The sequence below is a fragment of the Triturus cristatus genome, chromosome 12 (genome assembly GCF_964204655.1).
Source record: "Triturus cristatus chromosome 12, aTriCri1.1, whole genome shotgun sequence".
Classification (NCBI taxonomy): domain Eukaryota; kingdom Metazoa; phylum Chordata; class Amphibia; order Caudata; family Salamandridae; genus Triturus; species Triturus cristatus.
Window position 1 is genome coordinate 828,448,027 of NC_140595.1, and position 27,085 is coordinate 828,475,111.

At 46.3% G+C, this 27,085-nt stretch overlaps 1 protein-coding gene across 1 annotated transcript in view; it reads right to left on the reverse strand.

Moving 5' to 3' along the window:
- Nucleotides 1-27,085, reverse strand: part of SAP25 (Sin3A associated protein 25) — a 262,512-nt gene that overhangs the window by 93,527 nt on the left and 141,900 nt on the right. Inside the window, 2 exon segments of the mRNA XM_085638087.1 lie at nucleotides 2,888-3,003; nucleotides 10,902-11,023. Of these exon segments, the coding sequence (XP_085494213.1) occupies nucleotides 2,888-3,003; nucleotides 10,902-11,023 (238 nt within the window).

A 27,085-nucleotide genomic window follows, 5' to 3' on the forward strand; every position in this document is an offset into this window, starting at 1 on the left:
CCTCTGTCCTTCCCAGGCACCCCCTCTTCAGGGTTCCCTTGCTCCTCTGTCCTTTCTTGGCACCCCCTCTTCAGGTCTCCCATGCTCCTCTGTCCTCCCTTGGCACCCCCTTTTCAGGTCTCCCTTGCTCCTCTGTCCTTCCCTGGCACCCCTCTTCAGGGTTCCCTTGCTCCTCTGTCCTCCCCTGGCACCCCTCTTCAGGGTTCCCTTGCTTCTCTGTCCTCCCCGGACATCCCCTCTTCAGGTCTCCCATGTTCCTCTGTCCTTCCCTGGCACCCCCTCTTCAGGTCTCTCTTGCTCCTCTGTCCGTCCCTGGCAGCCTCTCTTCAGGGTTCTCTTGCTCCTCTGTCCTCCCCTGGCTCCCCCTCTTCAGGGTTCACTTACTCCTCTGTCCTTCCATGGCACCCGCACTTCAGGGTTCCCTTGATCCTTCTGTCCTTCTCTGGCACCCCCTCTTCAGGGTTCCCTCAATCCCTCTGTCCTTCCCTGGCAGCCCCTCTTCAGGGTTCCCTTGCCCCTCTGTCCTCCCCAGGCACCCCTCTTCAGGTCTCCCTTGCTCCTCTATCCTACCCTGGCACCCCTTCTTCAGGTCACTCTTGCTCCGCTGTCCGTCCCTGGCAGCCCCTCTTCAGGGTTCCTTTGCTCCTCTGTCCTTCACTGGCATCCCCCTTCAGAGCTCACTTACTCCTTCTGTCCTTCCCTAACACCCCCTCCTAAGGGGTCCCTTGCTCCTGTCCTTCCCTGGCTCCACCCCCCTCTTCAGGTCTCTTTTCCTCCTCTGTCCTTCCCTGGCACCCCCTCTTCAGGTCTCCTTTGCTCCTCTGTCCTTCCCTGGCACCCCCTCTTCATGTCTCTCTTGCTCCTCTGTCCTCCCCTGGCCCCACTCTTCAGGGTTCCCTTGCTCCTCTGTCCTCCCCTGGCTCCCCCTCTTCAGGGTTTACTTACTCCTCTGTCCTTCCATGGCACCCGCACTTCAGGGTTCCCTTGATCCTTCTGTCCTTCTCTGGAACCCCCTCTTCAGGGTTCCCTTTTTCCTCTGCCCTTCCCTGGCCCCCCCTTCAGGGTTCCCTTGCTTCTCTGTCCTCCCAGGGCATCCCCTCTTCAGGTCTCCCTTGCTCCTCTATCCTACCCTGGCACCCCCTCTTCAGGTCACTCTTGCTCCGCTGTCCGTCCCTGGCAGCCCCTCTTCAGGGTTCCTTTGCTCCTCTGTCCTTCACTGGCATCCCCCTTCAGAGCTCACTTACTCCTTCTGTCCTTCCCTAACACCCCCTCCTAAGGGGTCCCTTGCTCCTGTCCTTCCCTGGCTCCACCCCCCTCTTCAGGTCTCTTATCCTCCTCTGTCCTTCCCTGGCACCCCCTCTTCAGGTCTCCTTTGCTCCTCTGTCCTTCCCTGGCACCCCTCTTCAGGGTTCCTTTGCTCCTCTGTCCTCCCCTGGCCCCACTCTTCAGGGTTCCCTTGCTCCCCGGTCCTCCCCTGGCTCCCCGTCTTCAGGGTTCCCTTAATCCTCTGTTCTTCCATGGCACTCGCACTTCAGGGTTCTCTTGCTCCTTCTGCCATCCCTGGCACCCCCTCTTCAGGGTTCCCTCAATCCTTCTGTACTTCCATGGCACCCTTCTTCAGGGTTCCCTTCTTCCTCTTTCCTTCCCTGGCACCCCCTTCAGGGCTTACTTACTCCTTCTGTACTTCCATGCCCCCCCCCCCTCTTAAGGGCTCCCTTGCTCCTGTCCTTCCCTGGCTCCACCCCCCCCTCTTCAGGGTTCCCTTGCTCCTCTGCCCTCCCCTGGCAACCCCTCTTCAGGGTTCCCTTGCTCCTCTGTCCTCCCCTGCCCCCCCCCCTCTTCAGGGTTTCCTTGCTCCTATGTCCTCCCCTGACACCCTCTCTTAAGGGTTCCCTTGCTCCTCTATCCTTCCCTGGCACCCCCTCTTCAGGGTTCCCTTGCTCCTTCGGTCCTTCCGTGGCTGCCCCTCTTCAGGGTTCCCTCAATCCCTCTGTCCTTCCCTGGCAGCCCCTCTTCAGGTCTCCCTTGATCCTCTGTCCTCCCCAGGCACCCCCTCTTCAGGTCTCCCTTGATCCTCTGTCCTCCCCAGGCACCCCCTCTTCAGGTCTCCCTTGCTCCTCTGTCCTTCCCTGGCACCCCCTCTTTAGGTCTCCCTTGATCCTCTGTCCTCCCCAGGCACCCCCTCTTCAGGGTTCCATTGCTCCTCTGTCCACCCCTGGCCCCACTCTTCAGGGTTCCCTTGCTCCTCTGTCCTCCCCTGGCACCCCCTGTACAGGTCTCCAATGCTTATCTGTTCTTCCCTGGCACCCCCTCTTCAGGGTTCCCTTGCTCCTCTGTTCTTTCTTGGCACCCCCACTTCAGGTCTCCCTTGCTCCTCTGTCCTTCCCTGGCACCCCCTCTTCAGGTCTGCCTTGCTCCTCTGTCCTTCCCTGGCACCCCCTCTTCAGGGCTTCCTTGCTCCTCTGTCCTCCCCTGGCACCCCCTCTTTAGGTCTCCCTTGCTCCTCTGTCCTTCCCTGGCACCCCCTCTTCAGGGTTCCTTTGCTCCTCTGTCCTTCTCTGGCACCCCCTCTTCAGGGCTCACTCCTTCAGTCCTTCCCTGCCCCCCCTTTCAGGGTTCCCTTGCTCCTCTGTCCTTCCCCAGTACCCCCTTTTAAGGGCTCTCTTGCTCCGGTCCTTACCTGGCACCCCACTTCAAGGCTCCCTTGCTCCGCTATCCTTCACTCGCACCCCTCTTCAAGGCCCCCATACTATCCTTCATAACGTGTACAGCACACGCACCACACGCCCACAAGTCTTGATTTAGCTGTTCATTCTGGTACTGGACAGTAAAACAAAGTCCGGGCCCACCCGAGTGAGAGGGTCACTCGAGGGCCTCGGGGTCTTACCTGTCGGGGCATCACCTTGCACGGCTCAGGGGTGCCCGCCCTGGCAGGCTCCGGGTTCCAAGGCATACGGCAGAAGGTGGGGGGCACAGCGCAGCACGGGATCTCTCTCCCCGGGGCTGTGGAAACACAAGACAAGCCACAAACATGGGAATGAGGTGCTGCGTAAGAGGCGCACAGATACTATCCTTATTAATAATAAATACCTGCCAACACCAGGAGGCAAGAAAGGGAGAGAGCTTGAAACAATTCGAGGAATGTATTGACCCCACTGACTCACTGAGGTGGGGGCAGTTTTAGGTGGGAGACACTTTAAGCCGCCTCGCTGGCTCCTCACCTGGAGCAGGGGTGCTGGCCTGTCCCACCACTCTTGTCAGCTCTGACAGTATCATCACTTCCATTGTGCTGCATCACAACAATTCTATCAAGGCTACAGCAGGTTCCAATAATTTCAAGATATTGCGCGTGATATTGTTATGTATGTCACACCCGCCTTGAGTACGGGGTGTGAAGTGTGTGGGTCATGCTATACGGCAGGGGTCTCCAAATTATGGCCTGCGGGCCACAGCGTCCCTCTACATGATTTCATCTGGGCCGCAGTAAATTTAGCGTTAATAGGCTAAAATTTAATTTCTCTTTTGTTTTCCAAAGCCTAGGATTCCGATGATCAAAGGGAAATATATATCCACTTCCTTTGGCAGCCTATAGGTGGCAACCAGAGCCTCTTGAATCTCATCTATTGTTTAAATTAAATAAAAAAAAATAATAATGTGCTTTACTTATCTACAGTTAAGTAATTGATTATTTTGTCAGAGCATCTGCTAATGTTTGACATTTGTACTCATATAATTTTCCATTGTAAGCATGGCATTGTTTCTTTGTAATTGTCACATCATGCTGATTCTATCAATCGATCATTCAAGCAGGAATTATAAAGCACGGCTTGTCGCCCGCAAGGGTACCCAGGTGCTTGCAGCAGGTCTCAGTCAAAAAGCCAGGTCTTGAGCCCCTTCCTGAAGTCGGTTAGCAAGGGTGAAGTGCGAGGAGGGTGTTCCAAGCTATGGCGGCGAGATGGGAGGAGCGTTCTGCGGCAGCGGCGTATGCATGGAGCCTGTGCGAGGTGTGCGGAGCACAGGTTCTGGGGGGAGGGAGGGTTCGGTGGAAGTGTAGACAGTGGTTGATGCAGGTGGGTCCTTAGTCGTGGAGGAATTTGTAGGCGCTTGAACTGGCATCTCTGTCACAAGGCACAATCCCAGAATGCCTAAAAGAGGCTCGGGTAACACCTATATTAAAAATAAACACAGCTGACAGTACAGATCTTAACAACTTCCGACCTATCTCCAGCATCCCCACTCTAGCCAAACTCCTTGAAAAATGCGTCCAGTCACAACTATGCGCGCACATCGAAAATTTCCATCTCCTGGACCAACACCAATCTGGCTTTCGTAGTGGGCACAGCACTGAATCGGCTCTCACCCACTTGATGGATGACATCCTAATAATGCTTGATCGAAATGAATCCTGCCTCCTTATCCTACTTGACCTTTCCTCCGCATTTGACACCGTCAATCACGACAACCTCCTATTCATTCTGGCGCATAGGATGGGCCTTTCTGGTCAGGTGCTGAATTGGTTCTCGTCCTTTCTGCAGCACAGGACCCAAAGAGTTAAGGCGAACCACTCTCTCTCCCAGCCATCCCCAGTCAGCATGGGGGTTCCCCAAGGGTCCTCCTTCTCTCCCATTCTCTTCAATTTGTTCCTGGAACCATTAGCCAATGTTCTAAAATCCTTGGACATTCGTTTCCATATGTATGCAGACGACACCCAAATCTATCTGAAAATCTCCTCCCAGGATAACATCACTTCTCTCAACTCCACCCTACTGACTACCCAAAACTGGTTAACTGCCAACCACCTCCTGCTAAACCCCTCCAAAACAGAATTCCTCCTCATTTCTCCCCCGAAACATACTCCTAAAATCGACCTATGGATGAACCAAGTAACCGCCTTCAACTGCTCCCCCCGCATTATCGACTGAGCTAAATCTCTAGGAATTACCCTGGACAAGCATCTGAATATGAAGACTCACATAAACAACGTGTGCAAGGGAGCGAACCCCCTTCCGAGAACACTCAGGAATCTCAAACCTTTCCTACCTCAAGCAGATTTCAAGCAAGTGGTCCAAGCGCTTGTCTTGCCGAGGCTTGACTATGGCAGTGCTACGCTATGTGGCATCCCCAAATACACTTTGGTCCTCCTAAAGGCTTCACTGAACGCGGCGGCCAGATTGATTACGGGCACTAAGCGAAAGGCACACATCTCCCTGGTTTTAAAATCACTAAACTGGCTACCTTACGAAGCTAGAATTCAACTGAAGATCGCCTGCCTATCACAAAGAAGCCCTCCACTTCATAACACCCATCTACCTTGCACAAAAACTAGAACTATCCGGAGGGGGTAGACTCTCAAGGAGTGCAAATTCCCTTCTCTTAAAACCACAGATCTTCCACAAAAAGAGAACATGCCAACGAGCCTTCTCTGGCTCTGCTCCAAAAATCTGGAAGTCTGTTACCCCTGAAATTCGGAGGACCTCTTCCAAGGATGCTTTCAAACTGGAAGCAAAAAGATTCCTCATGAATACGTTCTTACCTTAACATGAGGGTCATTTGTTAGCTCGAAGTGCATCGGACATACCATAGCATCGGTTATTATCCCTGTATATGTTTATTATTTTGTTTTGGTTATTATTCCTGTACATGACTATTGTATTTACTCCCCTTAAGTCATTATGCCCCATCGTCTAGCCCATTCTTCGTTCACCCAGGCGTATAAATGATCTGGTAGGTGTTCACCATCTGATTCAATGCCTATTAGACTCCCCTTTTGACTCCTGTTTTGATTATTGTTTTGGTATTGGATTTTATTCCTGTAAATGATTATTGTACTTACTCCCCTTATGTAGCTATGTTCCACCGTATATCCCATTCCCCGTTCACAAATGATCTGTTATGTGCGCACTATTTGATTCAATGCCTATTAGATTCACCATATTAGACTCATGTTTTGATTTGTTACCTTCCTTTCCCTCAAATTGTAAAGCGCTCTGATATCCTTCGGGATCAAGTTAGCGCCATATAAAACTTTATAAATAAATAAATCTCTTCCGCGTGGGGAGCCAGTGGAGGTCCTTCGGGTGCTGGGTGATGTGGGTTCTCTTGAGAAGATTGAGAATATCTGGTGGCCACGTTCTGGATAGTCTGGAGTCTTTGCATGAGTTCGGTGGTGGTGCCTGCATAGGTGAGTTGCCGTAGTCCAGCCTGTTGGTGATGAGGGCCTGTGTTACGGTCTTCCTGGTGCAGATGGGGATTCACTTGAAGATTTTGCGGACATGCGGAAGCAGGCTGAGGAGACAGTGACCAGACGTTTCATGGAGAGTTCACTGTTGAGGATGATGTTGAGGTTGCGGGCGTGGTCTTTCAGCGTGGGGTTGTATCCAAGTTCCACCGGCCACCAGGAGTCGTTCCAGAGGGCAGGTTTGTGCGAAAGATGAGGACTTCTGTCTCGTCCGTGTTGAGCTTGAGGCAGTTGTCCTTCAGGCTGAGACATTCTTCATACGGTTGTGGAAGTTTGTCTTTATTGAGGTGGAGTCTGCTGAGAGCGATAGTACAAGTTGCATGCCGTCGACGTAGGAGGTGATGTTGATGTTGTGGGATCTGACCATGTCTGCGAGTGGTGTCATTAGACGTTGAAGAAGGTAGGGCTGAGGAATGAGACTTGGGGGATGCCACAGAGGTTGTGCTTGACTTGCAATGGGAGGGAGGGAGTCGGATTGTCTGGGTGTGTACCACAAGAAAAGATGCCATCCATTTGAGCTCTGTTACACTCCAATAGGGAGAACCCAAAAGGCCACCGGACCTGGGACAATAGCAGTACAAATAACAGGCAGTCACAGTGGATAGCCAAGTAAAAACATCACACCAACCATACGAAGAATTAGAAAAAACAATTTAGAAAGTTCAAATCTTTTTTATCTCAGCATTATAATCATGCATCTTAGATATATGTAGGAGATTAGGATATTCTTCACATGCGTACCCTCACTTTTTGCTGGTGTTTCACTGTTTTTCGACCTTAGTCTGGCTGTGGCCCTGCTAATCAGGACCCCAGCCTAGCTGCTTCCTCTCTAAAATGGTTTCCATGTACATTAGGTACATCTCTAATTGGATTCTGGAGTGCCTTATCAGTCCCTAGTATATGGTATACTATGTACCCAGGGCATAGGTACCTCAGAGGCCTACCAGGGGCTGAATCATGTATTATGCCACCCCTAGGAAGCACTCCAAAATGACACCACAGGTCTGCTACTGCAGCCTGGGTAAGGTGGTGCATGCACCCCTTACTGTGGTATAGGCTACCTATATCACTACCATTGCACACACATATAAAACCTATAAGTCACTCCTATGGCAGGCCTTGACAATCCTGAAGGCAGAGTGCTTGGTGTTTATGTGAGAGGGTGCCCCTACATGAGCAGAGCCCCTCTGCAGTGTTCGGAGTACCTCCTCTGATGCTGTTTGAGAAACAGCCTGACCATATACTCTTAAGTGCATTATAACCTCGCGGTAAATGCTAACTTTGGACAGGCTGCACGGAAACATGTCATGTTTGGTGTCAAACACTTTGAAATACTACCCCCCACCAGTTCTGGCAGCGGGGGTAGCATTCCACCCTTCTAGAGGGAGAGACATGTTCATACTGGTCTAACCGGGAAAGACTTTCTAAAGCCCTGGCATCACAAAATGGATGCCACTGCCACAGACACGGGTCTGGCCTCCTGCTGCTGACCGAAACTCCGGCAGGGGAGGCCTGGACAATAGGTTTCCTGTCCCAGGGAGGTGTAACCACCTCCCCAGACAGGCAGATGTGTATTGGGGCTGGGCGGGAGCACTCTCCGGTGCTTTGAAGTCCTGCACTAGGGGCACACTTGGTGCCCCTGTGCATAGTCCAGTTCAAACCGATTGCAGGGGCTACCTGCCCCTGCTCTGGCACGAAACTGGACAAAGGAAATGGGTGTAACCACCACTCTTTCCAAACCCTTCCATAGGTGGGTCCCCGAGTATGTCCAACCCCCTATCTTAGTACAAGTATAGGAACCCAGTCCTTGAGATTTCAGATTACCCTGGACGAAACTCTGCAACATATAACCTGGACCTTCGACTTTCTATTTTTGCTAGAAGACTGAAGAAATCTCCCTTGGGGTCAAGGAGGGACTCCCCTGCTTGGCAGGCACCAAAGAAGCAACTGTCCGATCTGCAACTCTCAAGCTCGCGCCGGACGCCGAAGTCTTTGCATCACCAGAGGTGGATTTCCAGACTTCCGAGGCTACCCCGAGTATACAGCAGAGCTGAGGCCCGTGGCTATCGTGGGTGACGTGGAACCATGACCCCTAGGCACCGTGAACTTTTGCCGGTACATTTATCTTCCTGGGCTTCCTCGAAGTTGTGCTTTGGGCTCCGAGTAGCCCCAGCCTTGAGCACCTACAGCACCAAAGATCTCTGGCCTCCACTCCACGAGTGACCCGTGGGACAATTTCCAGTGCGACTGCTCGAGGCTCCTTCCCGATCGCTAGCCTGTTGGCTAGTGGGTCCCCACGAAGGCAACTCCTCTTCTGATTGGGCTTTCTTGGTTGCTCCAGACGTGCCCTGCCTTACCCTCGCTAGGTGAGTCCCCCAGACCTTGCTGGTCTGCACCGACGTCTTTCTTCTATTTCACCTTGACTTGCCGTTGCCAAGGCTTGTTGGGTCCATTCTGGTCGCCGACACCACAGCACTCGACAGACTTCGTGGGACAGCTCGAATCCAGCTCCTGGTCATCGTCGACGCCTCCTGGACCTCGTGGCTGAAGAGTCAAGACACCCGTCAACTCACCTGAAGCACCCGACATCTGTGGGCATTGGACTATTGTGCCCCTGGTCACTGGTAAGTGACCCAGACTCTGTCCCCTCTGCTTTCAGGTTCCTTCCATCCTCGATCCAGGATTGGATCTCTTCAGACACTTCTCCTCTTCACGGCAGCAGCATTTCTTTGCCATCTTTCATTGAAAACGACGCCGCGACCCAACACCATCTGACACCTATGCACCCGGCTTCCCTGGGTGAGGTAACTCGAGTACTCCGGTGCTCCCGTGGGTGTTGGCCCTAGACACCTCTAAGTCCAAAAGGGTTCATTTGTAGTCATCCACTAAGTGTCCTTAAACTCTTTAATTTCCAACCGCGACTTTCCCCATAGAAGTTAACGGCGATTTGAGGCGGTGTTCTCACACTGCAAGCGTCCCCCCGTGGGTCCACTGTGTCACTACCTTGGGTGGTTCCTTGTGGTCCAAGCACTTCTACAGGCTCTAGGCCTTGTGTCTAGTTCAGTCATGGTTCTTATACCACTTTATTGGTAAATGGTTTGGTACGCCCCTAGGGCCCAAACGTGCGTTTGTGCTTTTACTGTTGAATACTGACTTGTAACTTAAGTAATTCGAACTCTAGCCTCATAAAGAGACTAGAGGGGTGCGTTTTATCTTAAATACATATATTTTAAATATATACCTGGTGTGGTTGTCCTTTCATTTGGTCATTCAAGAGATTATAGACTGGTAAAACAAGCTGCTTTACATTCCTTCAAGACTTAGCCTGAAGGCTGCTCTCCATAGCTACCACTAGGATAGCTTTCAATAAAGGTTGTCTTTAACCTATCACCATAAGGGGTTGTTTGGACTGATACAGGGTGCCCACTATAACTAGTGGACAGCATATATCAGGCCAACTTCTCACAATATACATATACACAGGTGCTCCAGGTGGGATGGTGCTCAAGGAAGGGCTCGTTGTGAGGGTTTAGAGGTGTGGAATGGGGGTGTTTATACAGTATTTACAGTGTCTCTTAAAAGAAAACCTGTCTGATAGCCCGCGTGGCCAAAATCCATTGGAAATCTTCCCCACCGTTTATTCTGTGTATCTCTCGGAGATAAAGTGAGCACGAATGACTGAGCGAACAGTACTGTTTCCACGATCCCTGATGGGACAGAGTTGTCATGTTCGACAGTTGCCTAGAACTATTGTCTCCTTGGTAAGAGGAGTTTTACAGTGGCACTGAGAGCTAGCTGGGAATACAGGCAAACATATCTGGTGGGGGTGTCTGGAATCAGTCTGGACACCAATCCCACAGTTTATGTTGTCTAAACGCAAAGATCCTATATAGATATATAGGAACTACCGACAATAGGTGAGTGGATAAGTAAAGTCAGCCTTTACCAGCGCTTTAAAACAAATGAAATGTGTGTGAAAGAGGGGCTATGGAGTGATGAGGGGCTATGGAGAGATGAGGGGCCATGTAGAGATGAGGGGCCATGGAGAGATGAGGGGCCATGGAGAGATGAGGGGCTATGGAGAGATGAGGGGCCATGGAGAGATGAGGGGCCATGGAGAGATGAGGGGCCATGGAGAGATGAGGGGCCATGGAGAGATGAGGGGCTATGGAGAGAGGAGGGGCACTTTTGCCAGGTGGTAGTGAAGGAATCCAAGGGGGAGGGCGCCAAAAAAGATTGTCGCAACAGGCACGACCAGTGCTAAAGCCGGCCCTGCTGGCAGACACATCGGCTGTCACATGCACACGACACCAGATAACACAACACACTCAGGGCAGTCACACAGGCCTGGCAGATTGATGCAAGGCCCAACCCTCACACCACTACCGAGCCCATAATCATCCGACCTCAGACTGCACCCCAAGCACCCAACAGGGCCAACAGGGACTGGAAATGGTGAATGTTGCAAAATACAGTAAGAGAAGTGTTATTACTGTTATTAGGACTTCCTGACGGGAAGAAATGTGCTGGTGACTTCCATTTCCAGAAGTGACAAAGGAAGGACAGAAACTAGTCGATTGTCAATATGAGGGAAACTTACAAAATTACATGAGTCAATAATTGACATTAATAAACAAGGTAACACGTGCAGGATGCAACTCACCTGCAGCGGCATTGGGGCTGCTTGTGCAGGGCGGAGAGCTGACCCTCACTCGATGCCCCATAGGAAGTTGAAAGGCAGCGCCCCCTCCCGCGGAGAAGCCACCCAGGGTACCATCTGACAGCCTGCAGTGGGAAAAGGAGAGACGATCTAGTCAAACATAGCTCCTTCGGCCCGTTAGAGCTCGCTTCTAAGCGACCACAAGTAAAAGGCGGGAAACAGAGTGAAAATAACAGAATTCTAGTTCATTTTATTTAGTCTGTTTCTAGTGCTTAAGGCTGCCGTTTGAGGCCTTCAGAGCGATCATGAGGTTACCAAGTAGCAGAGTGGGTTGTCGTTCACAGACCAGGGCTTGAACATGGTGAGTTTTGTGGCTAAAAAGTCTGGGTGTTACCAGGTAAATGGAGAGACTGTTAAGGGGGCCGATCTTGGGCGTTTGCCAGCTTGTAGGGTGCCATATGATTGGTCAGCTTGTATGGCACCACCCACCAGTTAAGTTTACGCTACTACGGCACTATCAGTTTGGTCAGCAGGATGGCACCCTCAATTTGGTAGGCTGGGACGGTACCAGCTGTTTGGTCGGCTGGTAAGGCACCATCAGCTTGGTCGGCTGGTGAGGCACCATCAGGTTGGTCGGTTGGTAAGGCACCATCAGCTTGGTATGCTGGCAAGGCACCATCCATTTGGTCTGCAGGGAAGGCACCATCAGTTGGGTGGGCTGGTGAGGCACCATCCGTTTGGCCTGCTGGTAAGGCACCATCAGTTTGACCTGCTGGTAAGGCACCATCAGTTTGACCTGCTGGTAAGGCACCATCAGTTTGACCTGCTGGTAAGGCACCATCAGTTTGACCTGCTGGTAAGGCACCATCTGTTTGACCTGCTGGTAAGGCACCATCCGTTTGGTCTGCTGGTAAGGCACCATCCGTTTGGTCTGCTGGTAAGGCACCATCAGTTTGGTCTGCTGGTAAGGCACCATCAGTTTGGTCTGCTGGTAAGGCACCATCAGTCTTGCTGGTTGGTAAGGCACTATCAGTCTGGTCGGTTGGTAAGGCACCATTGGTTTGGTTGGCTAGTGTGGTACCATTGGTTTGGTGGGCTGGTAAGGCACTATCAGTTTAACCTGCTGGTGTGGTAACATTGGTTTGATGGGGTAGCAGGGCGTCCAGCCGGGAAAGGCTTTATGCACTAGGCTGAGCTTCTCACTTTCAATACACTGCTTCTGGGGGAAAAAGGCGGGTTCCCAGTGCAGGAAGCAGATGAGCAGTGAGCTTCAGACCATAGGGGACCTGGTTAGAGGCAGGTTCTGTGTAGATACCACCACAGAGGTCCATGCAGGGAATGACCACAGCGGGGACAAGGGCGACCCATTAAGGTAGAACTAGTAGGATATGGTAGAACGGAATCCATTGTTGTTACTGTCAACAACATGTACTCAAAATGAATAGCCTGAAGAAGACTTTCACATGACAGTATTAGACCGAAACCTACCAATATTTAACAATGTCCTCAAAATAATGTATTTGTGTTAGTGTTAACAAGTCCAAATCCTAATTTCACTTTAGACTCCTTTGATGTACAATACTGTTTGGATTATTAGGCATTTGTACAGTGAATTTACATAATGTAAAATCTTCCATCGTTATATCATCACAATATGGACTTCTAAGTACAGCGTTTAACCTGTGGCATGTGATAACAATATTTTGACAGCAGAACTAGAGCTTTGTGTGTAAGAGGCTCATTCTATATTGAAAGAATAGTGTCCTATAAATTGTATTCTGTTAAAACAGGCAGCATTTAGTACTATGTAAAATTCTAGTGTAAATTACTGTCATTGTTTTGCTATACCAACGGTTTATCTTACTATGTATGCATGGAGGGGAGTCTATAAAACATGCTTTTAGTGTTGGTGGTAAAGCAGTAGAGTTCATAAATCAATAGAAGTTATAGGTTCTGGAGAGGGAATTGTGGCGGGTTCGGTTGGTTTCCAACTCGCTCATTCTGTTTGGGGGTTGAATTTCTGTGTACTGTTTTGAGTTTGCCATCAGTGTTCCTGGCACCAAACATACACTCCTAATTAAAATTACGCTGCTCACTTAAATTAAATGATTTCTGCTCATTTGCACTGACACTAGCTTGCACATATTTGCTTTTATATTTTGCACAAGAAGTATTTTTTTAACTCTGTCTTTTAAAACTGTACACTGGCCTTTTTAATAAGTCACGTCTTTCCAACATTATTGCATTGTTGGAAAGGTCGCAGGGAGAAGTCAGAATCGCAGTGGGGGGGGAGCACTTCGCATACAGGGCTGTGCTTCTGGGAGGAGGGGGACTAGCGAGCATGGAGCGGCGCCATGTTGAGCCGGACACGGTCCAGTGCTCAAAAATAACAGGCAGAAGGAGCCTTCCCTCCTCTATATGAATGGCCGCAGCAGAACACGCAGTGAGTTCACCACTGGCGCGTAAGGAAAGCCCGTCTGCGCCCTTCCGCGTCCCAACCATGGCCAGCGCCAGCGATCATGCCGGGATAGCAGAGGGCCTGTTAAAACAGGCTTTTACTGCTTCTGAGCTAAAAGGTATGGGAGGGGACACCAAATCTGTGCTGTCCTTTTCTGTTAAGGCTGTCCTGGTCCTATTTCTTGTGTCAAATGTAAACACGGCCTACATCCCCTGAACCAGAAGCCCAGGGAACTAGTTGGGGGTACACGCGGGTGGATGGTTTCCACCCACTATTTTCACAGGGTGGACACCGTCAACCCTGCCAAGAAATTGGACCCTGCTGAAAAACATGCTGAATTTGTCCAGGTGTAATTTGCAAACACTGGCACACATTCAGCAGCGCCGGCACATTGTCTGCTTTGATCCAGCAACAATGTGCAGGCAGGGAGGGGGCTTTCTTGTTTCTGACTCCTGCTGAGCCCATAACAGAGGCCGAGTCTGAGGGGTAATCAGGCCTCCTTTTGTTGACTCACACCTGATGCAAATGAAGCGAAGGGGAAACAAAGGCTCACACCTTGTTAGCACTTTACATATACTCAAGAGATGCAGCTTTTCACTTTGTTCAGTCCCTGTTTAGGAGATATGCATGCACTGTAATATTGTCAGATGTGTTGGTCTTTCCCAGTATTTACACAAAATAAATAGCATGTATATAGTGCATACTACCCCTGAGGAGGCATTGTAATAATTGAATTATCACTATTTTTTCTTGTTAAGAACTATGGGTAGAAGTAGTTTGCGCTGACAAAAGGCAACATTGTTTTAGGAGTAGCTTACAAAAGTGTTAATCTTCTGCATGAATCAGGAGGGTTTCCCTGTACACTCGAAGTGTGCTCCAATGTACTCATGATAGACCTGTCAAACATGTATGTGTGGGCTTAAGATCTGACGTTACTTCTTATGATGCCACTTGCAGTGATGTCACGCGCCTTGATGTCACGTGCCGTGATGTCACTTGTATACTCATTAACTAGGTTAGTCCCCCCCACTTCCTTTTTTAGGCCTTGTGCCCTGCAGAAGCCCAATAGCATGTTTGCAAAAGGAAACAAGCAATCACGCCTTGTTGTGGGCACTGAAAGCAGGGCTAATAAGCGCTCACCATGACGTTTTCGTTTGGCTTTTTCTGCCATCCCACTTGGACGGCCTCGCCTGCTAAAAGGTTTCTGGTCTTTATGGGGCCATGTGTTTGGCCCCATAAAGATAAGAAACCTTTTGCGACGCAAGGAAGGCAGACGAGCCCGTCCAAATGGGACGGCTCAAAAAGCCGAACGAAAACATCACAACCAACTGTTTTCGAATGGCTGGCCACGGTTTAGCATAAATGGTGACGCCAGCCAATGAAAAAGAGGGGCGGGGCTTAATGCCCTTTTCACAAAATACCCCAAATCATTCAATCTCGCCAGCGAGACTGCGCATGTGTGCAGCCTATGCCAGGCGAGATCTAAAAATCAGAACAAAATCAAGGCCACGAGGATGAACAGCCGTTCCCTGCATAAACATGCTTCGGACAGATTTAGCTTGAAAGAGGAGGGGGACCTGGACACGCTTCTTATGAGGACACCTGGATGGACGAGGACTCCTGTCCGGATCTGGCGTTCGCCACCACCGAGAACTATGTGTGTGGGGGAGGCCCCCCTCCACAGGATGGGAACAGATGTTGGAGCAAGGTATCGACTGCAGACCCCAGGAGGACTCTGATCGAATCTACACCAGACATCCCAGATTCGGTCATTGGGGGTGACATTGTTACTAGGTCCGGGCTCATGGAGGCAGACACTTCTGTGGCCCCTCATACAGCCGATAGAGAGGAAGCTACAGCCAGCTCAGCACGATGGCTCTCCCAGGAATCAGCCCAGGAAAGAGCTGCGTGCAAAAAAGTAGCGCTTGGCGCCGCCACTATCTGGGAACAGATGAAGTGAGCTACAATTGACCCTTAAACTTAATCACGAGAACCTTAAGGGGGCCCGAAGTGCCCTTTACTCAATGTATTAAGGAAGCCGTTAATGAAGGGGAGGACATTTTCAAAAGTGTCACCAGCTTCACAGACCGAAAACTATGTCCCCCCCAACTAGAGTCTAGCCAGACACTATGCTCATGACTCCGTGATTTCTTTGAGGATAAAATCCTCAAAATTCGGCCCAACTCAGTAGGGGTGAATCATTTGACTCTGCTGTCAGACCTGCTAAGTCTCCAAACCCTGACCCCAGAGTCTAAACTGTCATCTTTTTATGTCCCGTCTTTGGAGGAAGTGAAGGCTCAAACCGAAGGTCGGGCCCCCAAACGACCCTATGCCACCTCATATCCTGACGTCCATCTAGGACATTATTAGACCTACCTATCAGGAGCTATTTGCCATCTCCCTCCACTCAGATGCCATGACCGATGATTGGAGGAGAGCAGACACGAGTCCTCTGCTCAAAGAGGCTAACACGATCCCTGAAACATTAGCAAACTTTAGACCAGTCTCTCTGCTCCCAGCAGCCTCGAAAATCGTGGAAAAGGCGGAGAACCAACCGCTTACCACCTTTCTGGCTGAGAACAATTTAATTATACCCGTCCCAACCAGGTTTTAGAGCCGCCACAGCACCAGATCGACGGTATTGGAGGTCTCAAGATCTACTAAGTACAGTTTGGATTCTGGACTTGATGTTGCTCTGGTGCTGTTGGACCTGTCAGCCGCATTTGATACGGTGGACCACAACATCATTCTGCACAGGTTAGAACATCTGGGGATGTCGGGCTCAGCCTTAGGCTGGCTGGGTTCTTTTCTTGAGAGGTGTGGTGTGAGCAGGTAGAGTGGACGAAACCTTATGACTCTGGGGCAAATGCTGAATGGGGGGGGGGGGGAGAAGTGTCAGCAGGGCTCCTCCCCGAGTCCTACACTCTTTAACATTGATATGACCCCATTGGCATATTTGGTTGAATCCTCTGAAATAAAGGTCATATCACACACAGCTCCTGCTCACGTGTGATAGGGATTCTGCAAATGCGAAAGATGTATTTGCAAGCTGCAAGAAGGAGCTGTTTGAATGATTGAGAGCCAATAAATTGCAGTGCAACCCAGACAAAATGGAGATCTTTTCATTCCCCCCCCCCACGGATGGGCAGGAGCATGGCCTAACAGCGTGCCCCGCCTCCAATGCCAGTGGCCAGAAATCTGGGCATTATGTTCCGCTTTCAACCATCTCTCAGAGCGCAGGTGGCATCAGTCGTGACGCCTGGCTGCTGGATTTCTCGAATGCTGAGGAAGTTTCTCAACTTCCTTCTGCACGAGTCACTGTGGTCAGAGCATGGATTCTCTCTAGGCCGGACTCTGCCAACGTTCTGTACTTGGGTCTTTCCTGAATATCTGGTCCAGCGCAATTCAGAACATGGTGGCCCGCCGCCTTCAACAAATTCCTAAGTGCACATCTGTCACGGGAGGGACTGCACTGGCTGCTGGTCCGGCAACGGATAATGTACAAGGCACGGACACTGACACAATAAGCTCTTCACAACAAAGTGTCTCTGTACCTAAAGGAGAGGATCAAGGCATATAGACCAGGGCGGTCTCTCCGTTCCAGTGGTGCCGGTCCACTCTCAGTCCCCGATTTACGATCGGGGATTTACAGCTAAAGTGGCCAGTACATGGAACCAGTCGCCTGGCCATCTGGGAGCCATTACGGAAGAAACACATTTTAAGAAAGAACTGAAAACATTTTTATTCAGACTTCAGTGACTGTAAGACTCCTGCTGTTCCTGGCTTCTTTTCAGTCTCTAGTTGCCTAAAGCGCCAGGACACTCTTTTGAGTAGCTGTGCGCTATAGAAGAACATCTCATTCATTCATTTATTCAATAAAACAAGCATTTGCAATGCAAATCGGTCTCGCCTTTGGGACCTTATGTGTATTTAGCTATGCAGCACATTTGCCTGGGTGCTGAAACATCTACTGTTCTTTAACATGGAGGGAAAGTAAGCACCAAACTGCGTGACACGCCAGGTATGGGAACACATGGAAAGAAATATTGCCTTTCAGCGGGAAATGGTATGGTCCAAAGCTCCGTTTTTAATATAAAATCAGGGCCGTGGGTTGTCATATCACTGAATATACAAGATTTGGAAGAAAAAAAATTGTCTACGGGTGCTTCTAGACAATTTCTATGGAATGGAATCTAGAGAATGCTAAAGTGATTCTGGTATTTTGCTGACCTCTGCTGGTCGTTTTCTATCAATAAAGTTAAATAGAAGCAGTTGCCAGAAAAATAAAAAAAAGGAAAGTCCCTCAGCAGAAAGCAATTCTGGTATTTTACTGACCTCTGCTTGTCGTTTTCAATCAAGACAGTTAAATAGAGGCAGTTGAACGGGAAAAAAAGTCCCTAATCGGAAGCAGACAAGTCCTAGGGCTGATCGCCAGAGCCCACAAAGTACATATGCTGGAGCAGGATTTTCTAATAAAAATCTATAGGGTTTTAAGCTCTGGTTTGTCTATTTGTCATAATTAAATTACTAATTAATAATCACTAATTATTTGTTTTGTGTATATGTTTAAACTTACCAACGTACTAATGAGAAGAAAACCGACACGAGGGAATGCTTTCGTATTGCTATTTAATAAATGTGCATGTTTTATTAAATAAACGTTGCTGAGTGCTGTTTATTTTAAAGCACGAAACGCTTTTGAATTAATGCTTTTCTGTGTTGCAAAAGCTAGATAATTACATACACATAAGGGTATTAGTGGGGTTAACACTGTTTAATCATTATGCTGTGGTAACGTTGTTTTTGTCTCTTTTAATTAAGATGGTCCATTTTGGCCTAACTAAAAATGTCCGCCGTTTGCAGCCTGGCCTCGAGTGAGAAATTTGTGATGAGAGGGCCTTGCTGAATATGATCACGAGACATTTGATCACAGTCCTTGCCTGGTTAAAACTTTCCGTGAGGACAGCAGCAGTTCTGGGCAGGTTTCCAGATGTATTGGACAGCCTTGGAGGACAAAGGAGCTGTTAAGAAAGAACTCTGAGCATTGTGTCATCGCTGAGGAAATGTGGTTGCTAAAAGATACTTTTTTATTTTTGGTTCCTGTTCTGTCTTTTTATTTTTGTGATTTCCTGAGCGGAGATTTTCCAAATGTAGCGATGCTACATCCTTTCCTGCTCGCTCTGCTCAGCGGTTCGGCGGACGTGTAGAACATTTAATGTTTCTTTAATATTGCAAGTTTCATTATAAATATACTAGACTAGAGAGGGTCCGTGTCATTGCATTCGGGATTTTTCTTCCCAAACCTGCGTTGGTGAGGATCGATGCTGAGAGGACGGTGACTTGGGAGATTTCTACTGAGAGACTTGTCCTGATGACCCATTCTGACATTTAGCTAGAATAGGTAATTATGAGAAAATGATTTATTCTGATTAATTTCTTTTGACTAATTTTAGATAAAGAATCATAATTTTAAATACGGTGTTGGTGATTATTTCTTGTCAATTTTTGAGTACTCTATTTTGATTATTGTTGTATAGTTTGTTTAGATTATGACAATTGCAATAACTAGGTCTTATCGACCTCGGTGTAGATGTGGGATTTTGGAGGTTTAGGAGTTTTCTTTCCACAGGTTCAGTGCTGGTAGAGTATTTGAGTGTATGTTAGTGAAATGGGCCCTAGTGTATGGTGAGTGTATGTGCGTGTAACTGTGGAATTACTCTATCCGTGGAAGTAGGGAGATTTTATACACCCCAATCTGCATCAAGTTCCTGGTAGCAGAGTGCTGATGGTTATTGATGATTGTCTTGATCTGATTAGATTGCTTGTACATTAGCTTATTGATTATTGATTATTGATTGATGTTGGTATATGTACTAATATTATATGTTGGAGTCGTCATGTTGAGTTATATGTAGTGCTTCTGGAACTTGGGAGCTAGTAGCAGTTCCGTAGTAGGGCAGAGGGAAGTTTATGCTGCTCTCGGGAAAGACGGGATTGTTGGTCCTGTATGTATGCAGGAAAAAGAAAACGTGTGACAATTGAAGTTGCGCGTCACATTGTCTGGATTCGGAATAAGTGACATTGTTGTATGTTACTATTAGAAATATTTCTGGTATATAAGGAGTGCGTATGGTAGTGAAGGTTATCTGTGAAACTCTGGTTTTAAGTCCCAGGGATCCGTAAGGTTCGCCGTTAAAGCTTATTGCGGGAGAAGTAATAGGTATTCTCTGAGCTTGTTTGAGAAACTGGGTAGAAGTAAGCTGCTTGGTTAATGTGTGTTATAATTCTGTAGTAGAGCAGATTGTTCGCTGTTCTCGGGAAAAGCAGGATTCTGTGTGTATGTACTATATTTTCTTGTATGAATGTGCGTGAATGTTTGTATATTTAGTTGATTGTAAGACTCTTTGGACAAGTCCTAGAGGAAACAGTTAAGGAATGTATGAAAGAATCCCGTTGATTCTTGTGAAATAGATTTTCTTTACTATTCTGTGGTTAGCGAGGCAGACAATGGAGATGTTTATATGTTGTAACTAATAGATTTTGTAGAAATTTGACACGGAGTCTACTGAGAAATTTTGTAAAGGAGGGGTAGACGAGTGACAAGAGACAGGAGACAGAAGCGACTGCAGCGACTGCTGACGTCAAACAGACCGCGCTCTGATTGGATATTAGATCAGAATAGTGCTCGCGCTGAGATTGGTGCGTTGGTGTGAGTCGCGCAAGGATTGGTGGAGCTATTCTAGTGACGTAAACGTTCCAGGATTGGTGCGTTAGTGTGAGTCGCGCTGTTATTGGTTAAAAAAAAAATCATATTGTGCAGTTGTATTACGGAAGGGATTAGAAAGTTTTGGTAAGCGTTAAAATGTATTACCAAGAAGAGAAAAAGAAAAAATCTTTGTTCAGAAAGATTAAAAATTGGTTCAACAACGATAAAGATGTTAAAACGAGAGAGGGTGAATTGTTACCTCCATCGAAAACGCCTGCATCCTTCATGGCTGCGAGATATGGGTATCATACCTGTATATGGTTGGAAAATTGGGTTAGGTATACCAAAGAAGATGGACTTTTAGCATTTCCAGAACATGGTTCATTTAATCTGGCCGTGTTGAAAAATTTACGGGAAAAGATGTTATGTCTTGACCCAAGACCAAGGCCGACACAGTTCGAGGCTTTAGTGGAATGGGAAGAGGAAGTGCACGAGCGAGAGAAACAGAGGTCTGGAGGCAACTATAGGTATATGTTCGGGAGGAGACATGGTCGTGAAACTCATCATGATCGAATGACGAGATGGCGAGATGCTAGTATGTCAGAGGGACTATATCCTGTGAGAACAGTTGAAGAGGGAGCAGAAAGGGTTCCTGAGGCAGAAGTGAGAAGATATGGAGTTAATGAATATGAGGATGAGGTTTTAAATGACATGATTTACAAAAGACCACCTCCATATAGACCGGAACCAGAAGAGAGTACACCAGTTGTTTCGCCGATAAGAGATACAGTGCGTATCATTGAGACAGAAAATGTGACACCTGAGTTAAGAAGTGGTAATCCTTTCAGGGAAAGAGAGAATAGAAGCAGTGGCGAAAATACGAGAGAATTAGCCAGAACTACATCGGAGTTGACTGAAAAGATCAAAGAGCTGACAAAGAATCTAGACGCTGTTACGGTACCCGTAACCATAGGTCCGGTTATGCCTGTTTTTGATAAGCAGAGGACGGGTGAGAATGGTTTGGTTATTCCATATGTTGGGAATAGATTGACAAGTTTGGCTGGTCCTTCAGGAGATTCAGGAAAAAGGGCAGGAAAATTTAGACATGACACATGTAGTGAAGGATTAGAGGAGTCTAATTCAGGACTGGATGCTGGTGAAGCTAGTTGTTCAGGGATGCCAATTTTAGAACCGCAGAAGAAAGTGGTTCCAGTGAGAAAATCTACTGAAATAACAGCTGAAGATTTGAATGAATGGATGAAAGTTCTTCAAAAGAGGGATAAAGATTCACAAGCAATTGATGTTGCTAGGTTACGTGTAGAATTAGAAGAGCTTGTTGCAGGGACAGTTCCAACAGAAATTCTGAAAAATCATCATGATGGTGAATTATTGTTTATGTGTAAGAACATCACCTGGAGAGCGAGAAATACATACGACAGATTAAGAGCAATAGCAAATGACTATGGAGTTGACATTGATAAAGTGAAAGTTTTGCAGACGTCTTACAGGATGGATTTCACAGACAAAGATATTGAGAATTTGAATGGTACTGGTAGAACAGGACAGATTAAAGAGATGATCGCTTTATTGCGAAAATGGGGTGATGTTGAGAAGTGGAAGGATAGATGGTACAAAAAGAGAGAAGAATCAGGGGATAGGACTTATTCAGCATTTCCTGTGAGAGAAAAGGAAAAACCAGTGGATATTTATCCTATGAGAGAAATACCTGGAGGAGGATATGTACATGTTCCATGGACCAGACAGGATATTTTATCATTTACGAATGATTTCCCTCAATTGAGAGAAAAGCCCGTCGAGTGGTATAGGCAGGTAGACAGGTTTGTGAAATTGTCAAAAGTGCTGTGGATTGACCTGAATAGTCTGTTTGATATAATTGTTCCAGCAGACTTGTGGGCTGAGTGTAAAATAGTTGTGAGTTGGCCTACTGAGGAATATCCAAGAGATCAGAAAACAGGAGCACCAGATCCCGAAGTAATGAGAAAATATGAGCAGGTGATTGTATACCTGAAAAATAAAGTACCTCCGAAAGAAACAGACTGGGTTAAAATAGATCGAACACATCAGGAAGCAAAAGAATCAGTTTATGCTTTTTACGAGAGGCTGATACTGGCATTTAAGCAATTCAGTGGAGATGAACACCTGGGTGACAAGGATTTGAGTCATTTTGTATACAGATTTGTATATGGCCTGAGACCTGAGATTAGTGAAAGAATTCGTGAGCATACTGTGGATTGGCAAAGTAAGAAAATAGATGAGATTCTGAGACATGCAAAATACTTCAGTGATGAGATTGAAGCAAAACAGAGAAAGCTGAAAGAGAAAGCAATGTGGGCACAAGTGAAAGTTTCGGAAAGACAGGAAGCACAGTTGGTGGAACAGGCGAATAATGCAGGAAATAATGCAGGGAATAGACCTAGGTATGCAGGGAAAGGAAAGGGGAATCTTGAGGAAGCTAAAAAGAAGTTCCCATGTCACAACTGTGGCCAACTGGGACATTGGAGATCTGAGTGTACCAATCCACCATTAGTGAATAATGAGGGAAAATCCTTAAATCAACAGGTGCAGAACGAGGGGAATAATCAACAGCAGCAACAGCAGAAAGTTGTGAGACAGCAGAGTCAAGAGCCAAAACCGCCCTTGCCGCAGAATAGAGGAGCACAAAAGTATAATCCGGATTCAGGATTCTACAATGATGAGCAGGTAAACAAACCAAGGCGTTCTAACCAGGTACAACAGTACTTGTTAAAGAATGAAGGGAGTGAATCTGAGGGTGATTATTGACGGTGCCGAAGAGAGGAGGAAGAGTGCATACTTGGTGCAACTCTAGAAATAGACCAGGCAGGACCATTTGTGGATGGAAAAATAAATGAAGAAGGTGTTACTTTTTTAGTAGACACAGGTGCGACAAGATCAACTGTCAGGTCAACAGATATTAGAAATCTTCCTCTCTCGGATGAAGCAATCCAAGTAGTTGGTGTAGCTAATACACAAATCAGAACACGTCTTACTGAACCAGTAAGAGTACAAATAGGGAAATTTTCAGACATGCACAGATTTATCGTCTGTGACACAAGTCCAGTGAACCTGTTAGGTAGGGATCTACTCTGTAAAATGAATTGTACAATTTTTTGTACACCAGATGGAATAGCTTTTGAAACACCAGATGAGGATGTTTTGTACCGAATGACTCTAGAAAATAGAGAGAGTGAGTTAATTGGTGCATATGCTGTGTTTGATCCAGAGGATTTGCCTCAAGTGTTGAGAGACACAGTGAAAAGGACAGTTTGGGATTTTACTGGAGAGGATGTGGGATTGATGAATAATGTAGATCCTGTGAAAATTTCAGTGAAAGAGGGAATTACTTATCCTAACATTCCTCAGTACAAAATGACACCAGAAATAATTGAGGGAATAACTCCTAAAATTGAGAAAATGATTCAGCAGGGAGTTCTGAGAGAACTACTGAGTAGTCCGTGTAATTCACCGATAATGGGGCTAAAGAAGCCTAATGGGAAGTTCAGGATTGTACAGGATTTGAGAAAAGTTAACCAAATTGTGGTGGCATGTTGTCCTATTGTGCCAAATCCATCAGTGATTTTGTATCAGATTCCACATGATGCTGAGTGGTATACAGTGATTGATTTGTGTCATGCTTTCTTTTCAATTCCATTGCATCATGACAGCCAGCCGATTTTTGCATTTAGATTTGGCCAGCGTATTTTAGCATGGTGTCGTATCCCACAGGGGTATACAGAGAGTCCTTCGATATTCAATCAGTTGTTGAAAAAGTCATTGGAGAGTTTGATCATGCCTGAAAACTCAGTATTAGTGCAGTATATTGATGACCTACTTGTGGCATCAAAGACACGTGAAGCTTGTGAAGTAGATACTATAGCTTTACTGAATCATCTGGCAGATGGAGGGTTAAAAGTATCTCCAGCCAAATTGCAATTCTGCAAGAAAGAGGTGCATTATCTTGGACACAATATTGAGAAAGGTCTGAGAAAAGTGACTGATGACAGGATCAAAATTATCAGGGAAATGAAGGCCCCAAAGACCCAGAGGGAAGTGAGAATGTTCCTGGGAATGGTGGGATATTGTCGTCAGTGGATAATTAATTTTTCGCTGATAGCAAAGCCACTGATTAAGCTGACAAAAAGTGAGATGACAGACCCATTGGAACTAGATGGAGAACAAATGGCAGCATTTGAAGAGTTAAAAAGCAGAATGTGTGAAGCCCCTGCTTTGGGTATGCCAGATTATGAAAAAGAAAAGAAAAGAGCAGTTTCACAGAAATTACTCCTGAATCAGAAGAGGAGGAGATTGAAGAACCACTTGAGATTATATCTGAAGAAGTAGGGTCAGAAGAAGATAGAGAGGGACAGATTGCGGAAGACCCCCGAGGAGGTGTAGGGAACACTTCTAATAAGCTAGGTGAAGGGACAAGTAGACAGCAAGAAGATTGCGTGTTGGAGACCCGAGGAGAGAAAGAAGTAGGGAAGTCTCAAATAGTGGTGAAAAAGACTGTGGAGCGAAAGAAAACTGCTGAAGAACAAGAGCGAAAGAAAACTGCTGAAGAACAAGAGGCATTTGAAACAGAATCGGATGAAAGTGAGAATGGAAAATCAGAGGGTCGAGTTCTGAGAAAGAGAACTTGGATTGGAGAAAGAAATAATACAGAAACAAGACCGAAAAAGGTCGTAAAAGGAGATTTTTGGCCTAACAACAGAGTAAAAAGGCTGAGATACAGACTGATAAGAGGGAATACATCGAAAGCTGAACAAGTGAATGAAGTGTCGAGTCAAAACGAAGTAAAAAGAAAGGAGCAAAAGGAATTAAGAGAACCTGAGGAAATAAAAAGCATTAGAAGACCCAACCAAAAGTACAGATCACCGGAATGGTCTTATGTGGCACTGTCTGAAGAAGGAGAAGAAGAAACAGTGACTCGAGATAATCCGGAGGGGATCTTGAGAAAAGTGGTTGAGGAAAAGGAAGAATCTGTTGGAATCTTAAAAGTTATTCTGACTGACATTGGAGAAGAGTCGGATGCACAGGATGTTGTTGATGATCTGATACAATTTGATGTTGCTGAAGAAGGAGGAGTGAAAAGTGATGAATATCCAAATTGAGTGAACTGAAGAAATCACTTGGAGAAAGTGAAAAGGAGAAAGTCTGAAATTCAGCTGTCTGAAGTAATCCAAAGTTTGAGAAATTACAGTAGTGGAGTAGTAGAGGCTAAGTCAAAAGACAAGGTCAAAGTAATAAAATGGCTAATATAGAGAATAATCAAAGTAGATGTGCCTTCTTAAGAAGATGGTGTAGAATGTGCTGCTGCTGTTCTGGATTATTAATGCTACTATGGGGTATTTTAGCTTTATTAGTTACATTTAGAGTTTCAATAGGTACATTTGAAATACATACTGAGAATGAGACAAATGCAGAGAAGAATTTGCAAAAAGTAGTTCCAACTAGAATTAGTAATACTTACATGCATAAAGATAGGTCAATTAATGATTTTTCTAGTAATGTTTTTTCAAAGTTGTTATACGAATATGTGAAAACAATGGAAGTAAGGGATTGCTACGTTTGTATGCAATTACCTGCATCCGTTTCAGAGGGTGTTACTTATCACCATTTACCAGCTACGTATGGAATTTCTTGTAGTGTATTAAGTAGTGTTTTTTATTTGTTAGGGAAAATAGATTATAAGATGTCTAACAAAGATAGTATTTTTGGGCACTTGCCAATGAACAAAGAGCTGAATCCAGCTAAAGAAGCTAACATTTTTGGTGAGATTTTTATTGAGAAAGAAGAATTAACATTAGATTACATTTTTAAGAATAATTTAACTTGTAGTTTGGAAGAAGAGGAGAAAGCTTTCCTGAACATGGTGGAGGAAAGGAGATTGAGCATGCATGAAAAGGCAGGGAAATATAAAGTGAGTGAGACAATTTGGGACATTGAGATGGGAAAAGAATTGAGAAATGGAGCTAGTCCAACTTTAGCTTTAGATGCACCACAGAAGGGTAAGCTGTGCATTACAAGAGGGAAATCCCAATATGATACATATTTTGTTGGGACTAGTGAATGTCATGATACATACTTCATTGCAACAGGATGGGGTTTCAGAGGTGGAGAAGATACAATTTTTCCAGGAGTGTATTATGTTTGTGGGAACAAGGCTTATTACAAGTTGCCTGACCATTGGTATGGCACGTGTTATGTGGGCCTGGTTTTTCCAAAGATTTTTCATATAGATAGAATAGAAGATGTAGAACATATTAATTTACTAATGCGCTTCAAGAGGGAAACTTGGTCTGAAATAGTGGGTGACATTTTTGGAGCTTTAATTCCAGCAGTGGGAATTTCTTTAAATGCTTATGGGATTCGGAAACTGTCAACAGTGGTGGATCGCTTATCGACAAATACCGCTGGAGGGTTTCTTTTGGTGAATACGGAATTAATTGCCGTACGTGCCATGTCTATGCAAAATAGACTTGCTCTTGATATTCTATTGGCTAAGGAGGGTGGAGTTTGTGGAATGCTGAAAGTTCAACATTGTTGCACTTACATTCCAGACGAAAGCAAAGACCTGAAGGTTTATATCAAAAATATTACTGATTTGCATGAAGAATTAGTACCACTTGAAGCTGAAAGTATCTGGACTAAATTAGCTAATAAGGTGATAGCTGTTAAGAGTTTTATTGCAAAAATAGGTAGTACTATTATAGGTAAGATATTGTTTCCTTTAACTTGTATAATTGTTGCTTTATTGATATTGAGATTGGTGTGTTTGTGTTGTAAAAACAGGGGAGGGAAAAAGAAATTAATTAAAAGAAATAATGAAAAGAGAAATAAAATGTTGAAAAGAGAACCACAAGAAATTGAATTAGAAGAATTAAGGGAGAGTGTCTACTTAGAAACAAAGAGGGATGATGAAAGAGTGTCTGGTGTGTAGTGTTGTGTAAGGAGGAAAAAGACATTTCCAATTTCTCCTAAAAT